This window comes from Phascolarctos cinereus, unplaced genomic scaffold (assembly GCF_003287225.1).
Source record: "Phascolarctos cinereus isolate Bilbo 61053 unplaced genomic scaffold, phaCin_HiC Scaffold_3;HRSCAF=262, whole genome shotgun sequence".
NCBI lineage: Eukaryota > Metazoa > Chordata > Mammalia > Diprotodontia > Phascolarctidae > Phascolarctos > Phascolarctos cinereus.
The window spans coordinates 165,102,160-165,116,900 of record NW_027555736.1 but is presented as its reverse complement, the minus strand read 5'-3'; the positions used below and the strand labels follow the sequence as shown (position 1 = coordinate 165,116,900).

General features: G+C 39.1%; 1 protein-coding gene across 3 annotated transcripts in view; it reads right to left on the bottom strand.

Annotated features, from left to right (window-relative positions):
• Positions 1-5,464: 5,464 nt before the first annotated feature.
• Positions 5,465-14,741, bottom strand: part of SECISBP2L (SECIS binding protein 2 like) — a 78,890-nt gene continuing 69,613 nt past the window's right edge. For all 3 annotated transcript variants that reach the window (XM_020977697.2, XM_020977641.2, XM_020977553.2), the window contains one exon: positions 5,465-14,643. In XM_020977697.2, the coding sequence (XP_020833356.1) occupies positions 13,973-14,643 (671 nt within the window). In that variant the 3' untranslated portion in view covers positions 5,465-13,972. The remainder of the gene's footprint in view (positions 14,644-14,741) is intronic.

Sequence of the window (14,741 nt, the reverse complement as noted above, 5' to 3'; positions counted from 1 at the left end):
TTTATAGTTCTTCACCCCTGCACTAACTAAACTCTCCTCCCTTCCCTGTCTTAACCCCTTTATGTACCATCTCAGTTCTATACTATCCTCCATCCTAAGATCCCTTGACCCCTTGTCCTTTTGCCAACTATATCTTGACAACCCCCAATTATGAATCACTCTCACCTCTTTCACTCTTATTCATGGTGCAACTGAACAGAGCTGGAGGAACAGAATGAATACGCTTCACAGGTGGCATTGGACAAAGATGCCAACAATTAAAATTCTATAAGATGACGCATACTTACCAACCATGCATCCTCCTCGTCATTTCATTTTTTGCTTTGCTGCTATTCCATTCTCCAAACTGTACCAGGGATCATGCCCAGGAAGAGCTAAGTTACTCAATACTTCTCTTCCTGGAACCATGCATCCTCATTTTCATTTTGTCATTTACTGCTCTGTTGCTAAGTACACATCTCACATCCCTGCCCCTCCCCTCATCTTCTCTAACTTCAACTTCCTACTCTGAGAATTATAATCAAATGCAATCAACTTTACCTTTGCTTAGAGAAGGGACACATCAATGGACTGCTCCATTGTTCAATTCACCATCTTCCAGACTTCCAAAACATGCTTCCCTGGCCACTATTACCCTATATGTGCTATCTTCCCTGGTTAGAATGTAAGCTCCTTGGGGGCAAGGAATGTTTTCCTTTGGTATTTGTATCTCTCACACTTAGCATAGTGATTTTGCACACATTAGGCATTTATTAAATGCTTTTTTTCCCCCATTCATTTATTTACTCACTGGTGGGCCCCATGAGCCAGAAGGGAAACCTGACTGTTCAGGTTTTCCTGTACATAGGCAAAAGTTCACATGTAAAAAACTAGCCCAGGTAGGGGACCAACCCACCTTGCATCTCTGAATAATAGATCAGGGTCCTACTCATAAAAGAGAAACCACAAATCAGCCTTACAACTCCATCACTGGTAACCACCTTTTCAAGGATACACTTGCACTCCATGTGGCCTGAACTGCTCTGCCCAGTCGCTTCTCAACCTGGGCCTTGAAATGTCAGAAAAGTTACCACTTACCCTAAAGCTCCCTTCACATTCTTCCTTGACAGCTAGGTGGTGCAGTGAATACAGTGCTGATCTTGGGGTCAGGGAGACCTGTTCCAGACCTGTGACCCTGGGCAAGTCATTTAATCTGTTTCAGTTTCCTCACCTGTGAAACAGGAATAATAATAGCATGTCCTTCATAGGACTGTTGTGAGGATCAAATGAGCCAACATGTGTAGAGCATTTTGCAAACCTTAAAACACATATATCAGTAATTATCATTCTACCTTCAGGACAGATGAACTGCTACAAGATATGTCTATAACGGATCAGGCATTGGTAAACATTTTGTACAAGTAATGCATCGGATCATTCTGAATAGGGAGAACATTCTAAAGAAGTCTGGGTGGCACTTACTGCTATGTGGCTATTGAAAGTTATCTGCTGACTCAGTATCCCGCCGTTTCCAGTCTTGCTTGTCCACCAGTATTAGGGGAGGTGCCTTCTAGTCCCCTGATAATTGGTCAAGTAGCCAAGTCATGTCCTGCCTGTGACCTTTGTACCCCTATCTGCCAATTGTCTCCTTCTTGCTATCTTGGGGAACTCTTCTGCTGAAGTGATTCTAGCTAAATTGCCTTAAAGTTACCTATAAACACTGTTCCTGCCTTGAAGCCATCCCTAATCTTCAGTGATCAGCCAGTCAATGTGTTACTGCCTTGACTACCCATAATCATCTCCTTTTAATTTTCTTTGTCTTGAGTTTTTCCTCTTTAATCAGGATGAAGCCCCAAAGGAAGAATTTTCCTTTCAACATCTCCACGAGCAAGTGATTTAAGCTTTCTTTGCCTCGGGTTCCTCATCCATAAAATTGTGATGATACCTCTAAGTACTTGTTTCATAGGGTTGTTGCAACATAATGAAATAACAGGCAATCGGGGTTAAGTGACTTGCCCAGAGTCACACAGCTAGTGTCAAGTGTCTGAGGTTGGATTTGAACTCAGTTCTTCCTGACTCCAAGGCTGGAGCTCTATCCACTACACCACCTAGCTGTCCCCTGGTTATTGTTTAAAATGCACTGCTTCTAGCCCAAATCTAGCTTGTGTAAAACTTGAGGGCAGCCTACAATTTTTTAGGACAGGTAGGTGGTGCACTGCATACAATGCCTGGAGTCAGGAAGACCTGAATTCAAATCCAGCCTCAGATACTAGCTGGGTGACCCTGGGCAACTTACTTAACCCTCATTGTCCCAGTTTCTTTATCTGTAAAATAAGCTGGAGAAGGAAATGAAAAACTGCTGAGGTCAGATTTGGGAGAGGGGTTCAGGTGTGAAAGAATTCACTTAGACTTTTTCTGTAGCCATTTATTTGGAGTTTTATTTAATATGTAAGCAGCATAGGCCCTATTAGCAAGAAACTAAGTGAGACCCCAATATTTGGGGGAATTATGCTTAGAGATTTCAGAATGGTGATGTCGTTTTAGAGCTTTTTATGGGGGTTAAAGATTAAAGAAAGGACTTTATGACATAGCGTGAGAGAGACAAGGGGAATTTATGGTTTAAGGATTTAAGGACAGGGCATGAGGACACAGGTTAAAAATGAAAGGACAGGGGTAACACAGGATAAGAGGCACAAAAGCAATTCTTTTGGTACACGTTTAAGATAAGGGGGAAAGGACTTTAGGATGCCTTCAAGTTACAGAATAAGCTATGGGGGTTCACAAAGTACTGGAAAAGCACCCCTTAATATTGTCCTTAACCCTTAGGGCACCATTTGTATCCACATCAAAACCACTCTAACATCTCTGCCAAGAAAGCCCTAAATGGGGTCACAAAGAGTTGGAAACAACTGAACAACAAAAATAATTTTCTCAGTGTTTCTATATAACATTCCTTTCACCAAGATTACATTGTAAAGGGTGTTCTGTATTCAGAGGAATGCAACATATTGGCAGTGACACCAAGATTTGTGGCAAAGGTCAGGAAACTCCTAGTGGGATGAGGGCTGTCTCCAATTTGTCTCCTCCCTTTTTTTCCTTCTTCCCCTCAAAGTGAAAAGGCAGCACATGGAGTAGAAAAGACCTCTAGATTTGGAGTCTGGGAATTTGGGTTTGCATCCTGGCTCTGCTCTTTCACTCCCCGTGTGATCTCCTGACTTTCCTCACTGATAGAATTGAAGAGACTGGACTAGATGATTTCTAAGAGTGTAGTCTGGGGAAATGCACACTGATGTGGGGTTGGAAGACCAGGGTCCAAATCCCAGCTCTGATAATTAAACTCCTGTGTGACCTTGAGTATACTACTTAAACCAATCATAATTAAACTCCTGTGTGACCTTGAGTATACTACTTAAACCAATCTGGCCCTCAGTTTCCTCATCTATAAAATAAAAGGGTTTTACTAGATGGCCTCTGAAGGTCCTCTCTCACTCTAAATGTATGATTCTGTGATAGCTTTCAGATCTAAGTCCTATAAAAATCACTGTCTTGGGAAGGGTCATTACCCCCTGGAGAGCTATTTTTAAATTGAGCTTACCACATTTTTCTGGACTCTAAGGAGAGTATTTTTGGAAGAAAAAAGTTTAACTTAGGGACTCTGACCTCTAATGCATGTGAAATTGAGCTTCCACTTTTGAGTTTACTGAACAATATCAGAGATGTGATTATGCTTGGGTGCTTATGCTTGGGTGCTTATGTTTAGGTGCTTGTACTCAGACCCCAATTTCTCCCTAGCCTCAGAAACACTGTCCCTTGATAATCATTTAAGCTCTGAGTGAACTAAAAACACCCCTTCCTGTGTCAAGCAAATTCCAGGAGCAGATAGAGCTGATCAGTATTCTTCCTGTTTGTTATCACTGGGCCCAGGATGTCTGGGACCAGATACTCTCTAGAATAATGGGATTTTTCTTATCTTGAGTTTCAATTGAGAACTAACCTCTCCTTAACCACTCCCTCATCCCACCCTGAATCCCCTAGTTAGCATATTTGACATATGTTTTATTGTATTTTATCCTATATAAACTTTAACTGTACCTCTCTAAGGTTGCAGGATCCTTTAAGAATCCTTGCCGGCTGAAACGCGTAACAATAAAACTTTGCCACCTTGGCTTAAAGAATGCTTGAGTCTGTGAATTCATTCCAGACTACCTGCCCTGTACTCCGGTCTTTGAGGGGTCACAAACTCTCAACCTCTCAGCCTGCAACAACATACTATATGTGGAGGGATAACATTTATTGCCACATGGAGCCTCAAAGACGGCAATACAATCTGCTCAATTTACCCATGGGAAGGCCTAGAATGAGGAAGTCAGGAAGCCCCACAGGTGGCAGGGCTAAAGTTTAATCCTGCTATTCTGACTTCAAATCTAGTGATCTTTTTACTACACTGTATCTTGTAAGAAAAGCTGGCTGGTAAAAAAACCCAAAAAAACAAAGACAAAAAACCCAACTCCTTAGCTGCTCGGTTCAATCCCACTAAACCTCTGAGGTCACATTCTCCTCCTACTTTCCTCCATTTGGAGACTGATCAGAGTACACCCCATAGCCAAAGCAGTTGGGGTACCAGCATTTAACAGTGTTGGGTCCCTGGACTACACTTAGAAGCTGCTGCTGCTTAACCTGCCTCTGCTGGCAAGAGCTACTAAGGAGACTTTTCAGAGCACTTAGATGCAATCCCTGTGCCCCAAACACCACTGGTGAGCCCTGCTGTGTCCTCCTAGTTCCACTTTTGGTTCTTTCAAAGGCTTTGCAATTTTCTCATAAGTATTTTTTTAAATCTCTTTAGAAGCAGTGTTTCTTCCCTCCTCCTTCTCCTACTTCTTTTTTTGGTACCATAAACTCCTTTGGCAATTCTGGTGAAGCCTGACAGTATTACAAAGGAAATCATTTATACTGAAATAGAATATTCAATATATTTTAAAAACCAGTTCACAGACCCCAGGTTAAGAACTTCTGATCTAGAGTCCCTGGCAAACATCTTGAGTGTTATGAAAATTATAAGCATGGAGAAATAACTAACATGCTTTACACACAGACATCTTTATGTCTCTTTTCCAGATTTGTAAAAGTTTCCTCACTCCATGCACCCTTTTAAATAGGAATTATACATGGATTAGGAACAACAAATTTTCTATAGATTGGTACTAGGGAGAGGGAGGTGGCTTGGAAAAGTGACTGGTAGCACAGGAAGCTAAAATTACAGATACTCTAAAAACCAATAGTTTCAGTCTCATCCATTTTGACTAGAGCAGTTATTAAGAAAGAACTAATTATCTCACACTACTCCTGGGCAAAGGTCTTTATGGACAGTAAAACTGTACTAAAGTCAGGCAAACAAATGGACCAATGGGAACAGAATGAGAAGTGTGAGTAAAAAGCAAGGAACCTAGATAATTCATAATTAAATAATCAATCCCTGAGTCAATCAGTCAATCAATTAAAATTTATTAAGCACCTACTACGTTCCAGGCATTATGCTAAGCACTGGGGCTACAAAAAGAGGCGAGAGATGGTCCCTGCCCTCCAGGAGCTTACAATATAATGGAGGAGATGACATGCAAACAAAAAAAAAATACATATATATAAAACGAGTTATATGCAGGATAAATAAGAAATAATTACCAGAGAGAAGGCACTGGAATTGGGGAAGGCTTCCTGTAAGTAGGATTTTAGTTGTGACTTAAAGGAAGCCAGGGAGGTCAATAGGCAAAGATTGGAGGAAGAACATTCCAGGCATGGGGGATGGCCAGAGTATGCCTGGAGCCAAGAAATGGGATGTCTTGATCATGAGACAGCCAGGAGTCCAGTGTCACTGGATTGAAGAGTATGTGTTGGAGAGTTAAAGTGTAATTAGACTGGAAAGGTAGGAGTGAGCTAGGTTATGAAGGGCTTTGAATGGCAGAGCAGTTTGTATTTGCTTTTGCAGGCAATACGAAGTTAATGAAGTTTATCAAGTGGTGGGAGGGGGAGGGAGTGATATGATCAGACCTGCAGAGTCATGACTTCAGAAAGCATGTACCATCTCTATAACGATTCCTAGATCTACTTAGCCAGCCCTAACCTCTCTCCTGATCTCTAGTCTCACATTTCAAAATGTCTGCTGGAGGGGCAGCTAGATGGCACGGTGGATACAGCATCGGCCCTTGATTCAGGAGGACACGAGAGTTCAAATGTGACTTTAGACACATAACACTTATTAGCTGTGTGACCCTGGGCAAATCACTTAACCACACTGCCCAGCCAAAAAAAAAAAGTCTGCTGGACATCTTAAACTGGATATCCTGTAGGCATCTTAAACTCAATATTGGGCCATCTCCAGTGGTCCTGATCTATATCTGGCCAGTGGACCCAGATAACTCTGGAGGAGAAAGCGAAGCTGGTGACTTTGCACAGCCCTCCCTCACTCAAATCCAATCTACTTGCAAGTCATGGCATCGGCTTCCTGATGTCATGGTCCTCTTCAAGAATGAAAAACAAACCACACACAAACTTAATAGGTCCAAAAGTTAACTCATTATCCTCCTCCCAAACTCTTCCCTCTCCTTGTTTCCTGTTATGGTCCAGGGCACCATCACCTTTCCATGCACCCAGGTTTACAGCACAGGCACCATTCTCAACTCTTCCCTCTCATCCTTCATATCAGATTTTTTGCTAAGTCCTGTCATTTCTACCTTTGTATTATCTGTCGTGTATGCTCCCTTCTCTCCTCTGACACTCAGCACTCTGGTACGACCCCTCAACACCTCACACCTGTATTATTGCAATAGCCTTCTAGTTGTTCTCCCTCCTTCAAGCCTCCCCACTGCAGCCCATCCTTCACTCAGGTGTCAAAATTGATCTTCCTAAAACAAAGGTCTATGTCACTCCCTCCTCCCCCATATAATAGTAGCTCCATATTACTTCCAGGATCAAGTATAAAATCCTCTTTTCAGCTTTCACAGTTCACAACCTGACCCACTCCTAATTTTCCAGTCTTCTTACCTTACTCACTTTCTACTTCTCTACAATCCATTAATATTGCCTTTCTTGCTGCTATCCCTCATTTCCCACCTCCAGGCATTTTCACTGGTTATCCCTCCTGTCTAGAATTCTCTCCCTCCTCATCTCCATCTTCTTGCCTCCCTGGCTTTCCTCAAGCCCCAGGTAAAATCCCACCTTCTACAAGAAGCCTTTGCCAATACTTCTCAATGCTAGTTTCTTCTTTCTGTTACTTCCAACTTATCCTGTGTTACATTTTGTTCATAGTTGTATGCATGTTGTCTCTCCCAATAGACTGTGAGATCCTTGAGAACCGGAACTAGTTTTTGTTTCTTGCCTTTTTTTTTCTGTATTCCCAGTACTTATTACAGTGGCTGGCACACAAAGGTGCTTACTAAATACTTGTTGACTAGCTACCATTTTAAAATTATGTAATTTCTCCTTTAATGTGTACTAGCATAATTATATTGCTTACCTTATCAAGGGGTGGGGGAGGGACAAGAGGAAGGGAATTTGGAACTCAAAACTTTAAAAAATGAATGTTAAAATTTTTTACATGTAATTGGGAGATATTTTCATGAAATAAATAAAAATATATTAAGAAAAAAATAAGTACCAGCACAGAGGCACTGTTGTACCAATGCAGAGACACACTGCAGGGGGCAGTGGGGAAGACACGATCTCTTCCTAGAAAAAGAACACCCATACTGTTTACCCATAAATTATAAAAATACATACTTCACAAGATTACAGTTCTCACTTGTGATCCCAAAGTCCTTTAAATCAAAGTGTGCAAAAGGCAAAACACAGATAACTTTATTTATTTCCTGGTCTTTTGGCAACTGGGGTTGAGGCAATTGGAAATATCAACTAGGAGTCCTTAAGTTCACTTCAGCCCTTCCTAAGACCAAAGCCCTGGACATAAGGGGCATTAAATGCAACAGACAAACTATATTCACATAGACATTGAGTGTACTGCTCATTAGTCACTTCATGCCTGTGTCCAATGTGGCAGGCACCATTACAAAATTGTGAGCTTGTTGTTTTAACTACCACAAATGTCAGCAAATTAGGACAGGCATAGGGTGGTAAGTATAAAGGTTTTGGAATGTGAACAGAAAGGCTAAGGAGGTCCCCACTTTCCTATATATGTGATCTCTTAGGACTTTGCTGGGGCATCTTTCCATTGGCCCTGAAATTCACTAAGCTGTCCACTCTTAGAAGCTGAAGTAAACAAAATCTGAACTGCCAATATCAGAAACATCAGTCTTCATCCTTTACTAGGGTAGTCTCTAAATAAGTACTAGATAAACCAAACTTAATATATAAAGGAAAACACACATGACCAAAGACCTGAAGGAACTGATGGTAACATCATGTAAGGAAATAATAGGTTGCCCTGAGAATCTGAATAGCTCTGCTGTAATAGAAAGACTTCAGGGAGAATGACTTACTCTACTTGGATCTATTTCATCTTCTGTAAATTAAAGCAGTTTAGGTAAATGAGCTCTCTTCAGCTCTAACATTCTGTGAATTGATGAAATATAAATAAAAAGACTGTAGTTTAAACTAAATGGTGTTTTGTCACGATCACACCAGCACTATAGCAACTTGATCTTCCGTGGGGTGCGGTGGGATGGGTGAAGGGAACCCACACCACTGATTTCATTGGTACAGAAAACTCCTGGTAAGGAAATTATCTGCTACTAGACTCCCTCTACTAATGCAGATCAGCAACTGACCTACAGTTTCAGCTGCTTTGTTCCCAAATCCAAAATTCAAAGTAACAACTAAGCTACTAACACCACAGAGAAGCTAGTATTTTAGGATTAATGCCCAGTTTTTGCACTGTTGGTATCCTGTGGCTGACTGCAGGTGTCATGTACACCACCTTCTGGTTGGTTTGTAGAAAAACAATTACATCTGTTGGGGGAAATGGACAGAAGTTGTTTGCATTCTGGGTAGTAACTACAGATTGAGAGTTTGGGGGGTCTACTCTAATTGGTTCTGTCAAAGCACAGCTCCCCTGCTCTCTTACCTCAAACAGCAAAATAATGCCAAATAAAGTAAAACTAAAATGGTGGAGAAGGGCAGTGGGAAGAAAGAAACTCATAACGAAAACCGGGCAGAAAAAAAAAATGGTAAAAACTAAATAACAAACAAAAAGAAAGATCTCATAATACACGAAGAAATGCTAACGGGTAAAAGAATTCTAGGAGAAATCTCAAGCAGTAATAATATAGAAGGAAGGAAGAAGGACAGGGAAAGTAGGGAGGGAAGAGAAGAGAAGGAAGAGAAGTATTTGTTAAGCACCTACTATGCGCCGGGCACTTTGTATTTGTATTCCTAGAGCCTAGCACACTGCCTGGTACACAATAAATTCTTATTAATTACATAATTATTAGTACAGTGGTACATGTACATAACTTATAAACAAACACACATTTATGTGACATACATGCTCAAAAATTACTAATAGGAGTGTCCAGCCAAAAAAGTTTATAAAGACTACCTTACTAGGATGGGGGTCTCCAAATTTTTTTCATTATACAAATTCAGCTACTATTTTGACTGCCTGAGTAAGGTTAGGTTACAACTTCACTGAGAGGTTGTTAAGGCCTGGGAAAGAATGTTGGGAGCTAGTACAGTCTTGGGAGGTGAAGGAGTTGAGGAGTGTTGAGCTGTAATGGATGAAGGACAGGTGAGGGCAAGTTGGAAATGAGCTCCATTGACTACCCGGGGAGTGTGTATGATTGGCTGATAATACATCCCTTGGGTTCTAGCCCCAACCCCCAATCCAAACTTTGGAGACCAATAGAATAGAAGACACCCAACACAAAGTCTAACTCAGGAGATTTTTTGAGGAGCTGCTGTTGGCCTAGAGCCAAAGCACCTTCAGCACACTGACTAGAATGCTATGGGTATTGTTCTGAAGGAATTTCAGAAACATTCAACAACATTCTTCTGGAAACCTGTTTCAGTGTTTAACAACCCTACAATCAAGATTTTCCCATATTTATTCTATATTCATGATGCTAATGAATAATTACATCTTCATCTATTTATAACTATAATAAATGACCAAATTCCTACAATCATTTTATTGGTTATGTAAGAGTCCCCACTAATATTTACATAGTGCAAAAAGCTGTTATTACTCCAAATTGATTAACAGAACACTTATCCTGAATATAGCAAAGAACCAAAAGAATTTTTAAAACCTTCATGTTCTAATTCATACTAAATTTATACCAGAGTATAAGTTTAAAGACATTAAATTATAGATAAATGTGGCATTTCATTAGGAACTATTTAAAATAATAGAACACACTATTACAGGCAACAAATGAACACTTTGAAGGTGAGATGTGCCAACAGTAAGTTTTCAGTACTTGGGATTCAAATTTCAAGTTAAACAGACATTTTGGTAGTTTCTGTGGTGTGTGGTTGGGTTGAAAACCCTATAGTTTTTCATTATGGCTTCACTCTGCTTGTTGAGGGAAAGAAAGGGAAGGAAAGGGTTTGTTTGTAAATAAATCTATTTCATTGCAATTTTTAAAAAAAATCATTAAACCTGGTCCATATTTTAAATAGATTAAGCTAATATTCTGAGGAGTTGGCACAACTTAGAGTAAATACTTAAAATGACAGTTTTTTTTAAAGCAAACAGCAGCTTTTCAACCAGTAATACTCTGTATACATATATTTAAAATAACATTGTATTAAATTTAAATTTTATGTTAAAGAAATTAACTCAATCGTGTATAGCTCATCACCCATTTGCACATAACATTTCCCACTCCTCCCCTATCCCACCCCAGCTTATGTTAAGAAATCAAACAAGTGCATTTTTCTGACATGAACAGTTTCTGAATATTTAATTGACAAACTCCATGAATTACCTTTTGACTAAATTTCTTTCCCAAGTATTGGAGGCATATAAAATACCTTTTCTGTAAAAATGACCTCCAGTCAGCTCCTTTAAAAACTGTTCTTTCAACTATATCCTCACATTATTTTCCCCGTATTTAGCCAAAAGAAATATATTACAGGATTTACAAATGGCTTAAACTAAAAATTAAAACTAATATGAACATTTCTTTTATGAGTAGTTATCTTCACAGCAAACAAAGCTACGTTAGCAAGAAAATCTGTTTTGGGGAGTGTAATAATAACCCACATAGTAAATCATATACTTATATGCTGAAACAGAAATATAACATTTCAAATAATTAATCCCAATAAAATAACCTATCCAAAAATTAGGAAAAAAGCTATGCTTTGAGCGTTGACAGAATCACAATTTCACTATCATGAATTCTCTTCCTTGTTCTTCAAACCTCTCCCCCCCAAACTCCTAATTTTTGGATACCAGACAACCTTCTCCACATACTGTAGTTATTACAATTATAACATTATTATAATTTATCAAAAGAAAAAAGTCCTAAGCACATTATTAATACTTAAGCATAATCTCTCAGCATGGTAGCACATCCTTTGCCAAATTTTGGTTTAGCCTCTAGAGGTGACCTGTCTCCTATTATAAAAAGGCCATGGTCCCTTGGGGTGTGTTGGCAGAATGGGTACCACAACTGTGAGAGGATCTATTGCACACATTATAGAACACTTCTGAAATCTATAGCAAAATTACAAGTAATTGGTGGTCTGAGGATTACCCGAACGTTTCCTGTATACAAAGTCAAAAAACTTTAAAATGACAATTCAAGTTCAGAAAAGATATATAAAATATAAGAAACCATTGCAGTATTTATCTCAAGATCAAGAGTTATCTGAATCACTGACACTGACTAATCAAAGGAAATATACATCACAGAAAGTACTAAAATCTTTAAATTCACTTTTTGAGGGGAAGAGAGATTGTCAGTAGTTCAAAACCTCTATCATCTCCCATACTGGCTAATATTTCTACATGTGTAGAGACAGTAAGATCTGCCACGTAACTATCCATGACTACAATTTTAAGAGGCGTCATTCCTTACACACGGCATTCTTAAATGCCCATTACTTAGTGCCTAGGAGTCTGTACTGGGGAACAAAAGAAAAGACAATAGTGTTCCCCCTTCATACAGCAACAAGGTTAAAAGATTATCAACATTTTTTAGACATATACGTCTCTCAACTGTATTTTCTATAATCCACAAATTTTCTGTGGGTCTCAAACACTCGCTAACATTAATCATTAACCCTAGAACGTTCCAAGAACTAAAAACTGTAAAATACCAAAACTAATACAGTAGTTCCAACGAGTTAAATAAATATTCTGCCCAATTCTCCTCTTCTGGCTCTGTGAGGCACAACCTGCCAGGCAGTAGTGTGGCAAGGAGAGAACTCTATCTCTTCCCATCCCTAGATTTCATGTTTGAACCAGTCTTATTGCCTACGTAGTTATAGCTGGTGAGCAAAAAGTTGATTTGGTTTTAAGAGGTGGGGACGGGATGGTCTGATTCTCCTACCATCACAAACCTGAAATGGTTCATGAGAGCCTGTTAGGGGTCTGACTAGAGGTGGAGAATTGAGCTCAGTAAGTTTAACTCCTCAAAGCAGGTAGTTTCTATGCACACATTGCTAAAGAAGGGCAGTGACATGAACTTTTTTTTTTTAAAGTGATCAGGGAGTAAATATACAGTACATAGAACTGCTTACTCTGGATCATCATCTGGTAAATTTCACTACAACTAAGACAACTTCCTCTCTTCTTCTATATTTGCTCTTCTGAATTTTAAGTCACCAGAATACCTGCTGCAGTTCTGTAAATGCCTTGTCTCTCTCCTCTATGTTAGTAGCTACGGTCTTCCTTCTTTATTATGCAGGAGATATATCACTAGGCTAGTGCAACTGACATGCAAAGATTTCAGTCTACACAAGATCTTATGTGCCAAACCAGATCCTTAACTCAAATTAAGAGGGTCAAGATCTAGAAACATGCAAGATAATATCAGCATCTATCAATATCCAAGCTTTGCCTTTGAATACTTTACATCAAGTGTTTCATATACAGTTACACTTAACTATTAAATATTTACCTGTCAAAACATGCCAAATTCTGTATAATATAGATCATGTACAACAGCATTCCTGAGGTATGTGAGTAAAAAACAAATATCAGAATGAGGGTGATCATGGTTTACTTTACCATAATTGTAGAAAATTAGTATTAGCTGTGACAAGCACAGACCATCATTGGTCACCATGGTTTAAGTTTCCTCCTCTATCATAAAAGTTTTAGAGGTATTATTTCTTCTCATTACAATCTGCATCTTTTTAAATGGATGAATAGCCTTTGAAATATGCTTCCAAAGGCCAAATAACAGCTTCATCAAACTTATCATGAAACATTTCTGGTACTAGTCATCCTTTTCCTTTCAATGGGGTGGGTTGTTTTCTTTTTGATGCATTATCTCCACTTTTTTTTATAGCAGCCAGAAAAGACCCCCCCCCCCCATTGCTTTCATTAGAACAACATGGGCAGAGAAATCAAAATTACAGTGGGATACTCTGAATGAAAATGCCGGTAAGCTGTTGTTGATCTTAAAACTTGTATCTTCTGCTTTCAAAATATGAGCCTAAATAGGCATTTTAAAATTATTTCCCTTAAAACTTATCTTTTAACATTAGTTTCTATCACAGAAAAAGCTGGAACTTATCTGCCAAAATTTTCATAGATAGCTCTTAAAAATACATTTTGATGTTAATTAAAAGCTAAGCTACAGATCATAATGAAACAAGTAACAAAGACAACTACAAAAATATTTCTGTTGGGAATTAAATACACTTATTAAACATTTAACAGTGCAAAATGTTGAGATGAAGCATAAAAGGTAATGGCTGCAACCCTTACAGTTAATTTTATGTATATATACATATACATATATATATATATACATATATATATATAGAGTACATATGTTTTTCTTTTAATTTCCTGAGTTATGCATTTTTATGTTGTAATAGAATCAGAATGCTCTTTATTAAGAGAACTGCAGCTCTTAGGTTTCTCTTGGACATTGCTTGCTTGTTTATCATCTGTCCATTCCTCACTGTCAGTTACTGGATCTGTCTGCTCTGGAACCTCTATTTCCTCTTCTCCACTTTGTTCTGTATTGTCTTCCTCTGCTCCATTAAGGGTTTTCCCAAGGTGAAGGGTTTCCATAGTTCTCTGGGTTTCTGAGACCCATGATTCAATTCTACTGTTGAGTTGCACTTCTACAGATATGGGTTCATGGGGGTAATCTTCATCATCATCATCATCTTCCTCCTCTTCTTCCTCAAGCATCCCTGGTACAAGAGTACTTGTGGTGCTGGTGATAGAAGAATTCAAAATATCTCGACAGCTCCCATCTAAAGACCCTGTCTCTGTACTCTGCTGTGATGCCCACTCGAGGTCATCTGGTTTCACTTCTTCTTTGTCACTCACTGTACATTTCCCAGGGTTTGTAGTTGAGGCAGTGCTGCTGGTAGTCACTGAGGGTAGCTGCTTATTAACAGGAACCTTGTCATTTGGAACTTTATTGGATGTTTCGGGTGCAAGAACTTTATATGAAGCATCTCTCTCATTTTCGGATGTTTCCAGTCCATCTGAGGTTTCTACCATGTTTCTCCAATTTGTTTCTGTAAGTAGCAAAACAGATATTTTCATCAGGAGGTTATTTCAAAACCTATCAACTCTCTATAACCCTAAGTAAGCAACAGGAACTGAACAAATTAAG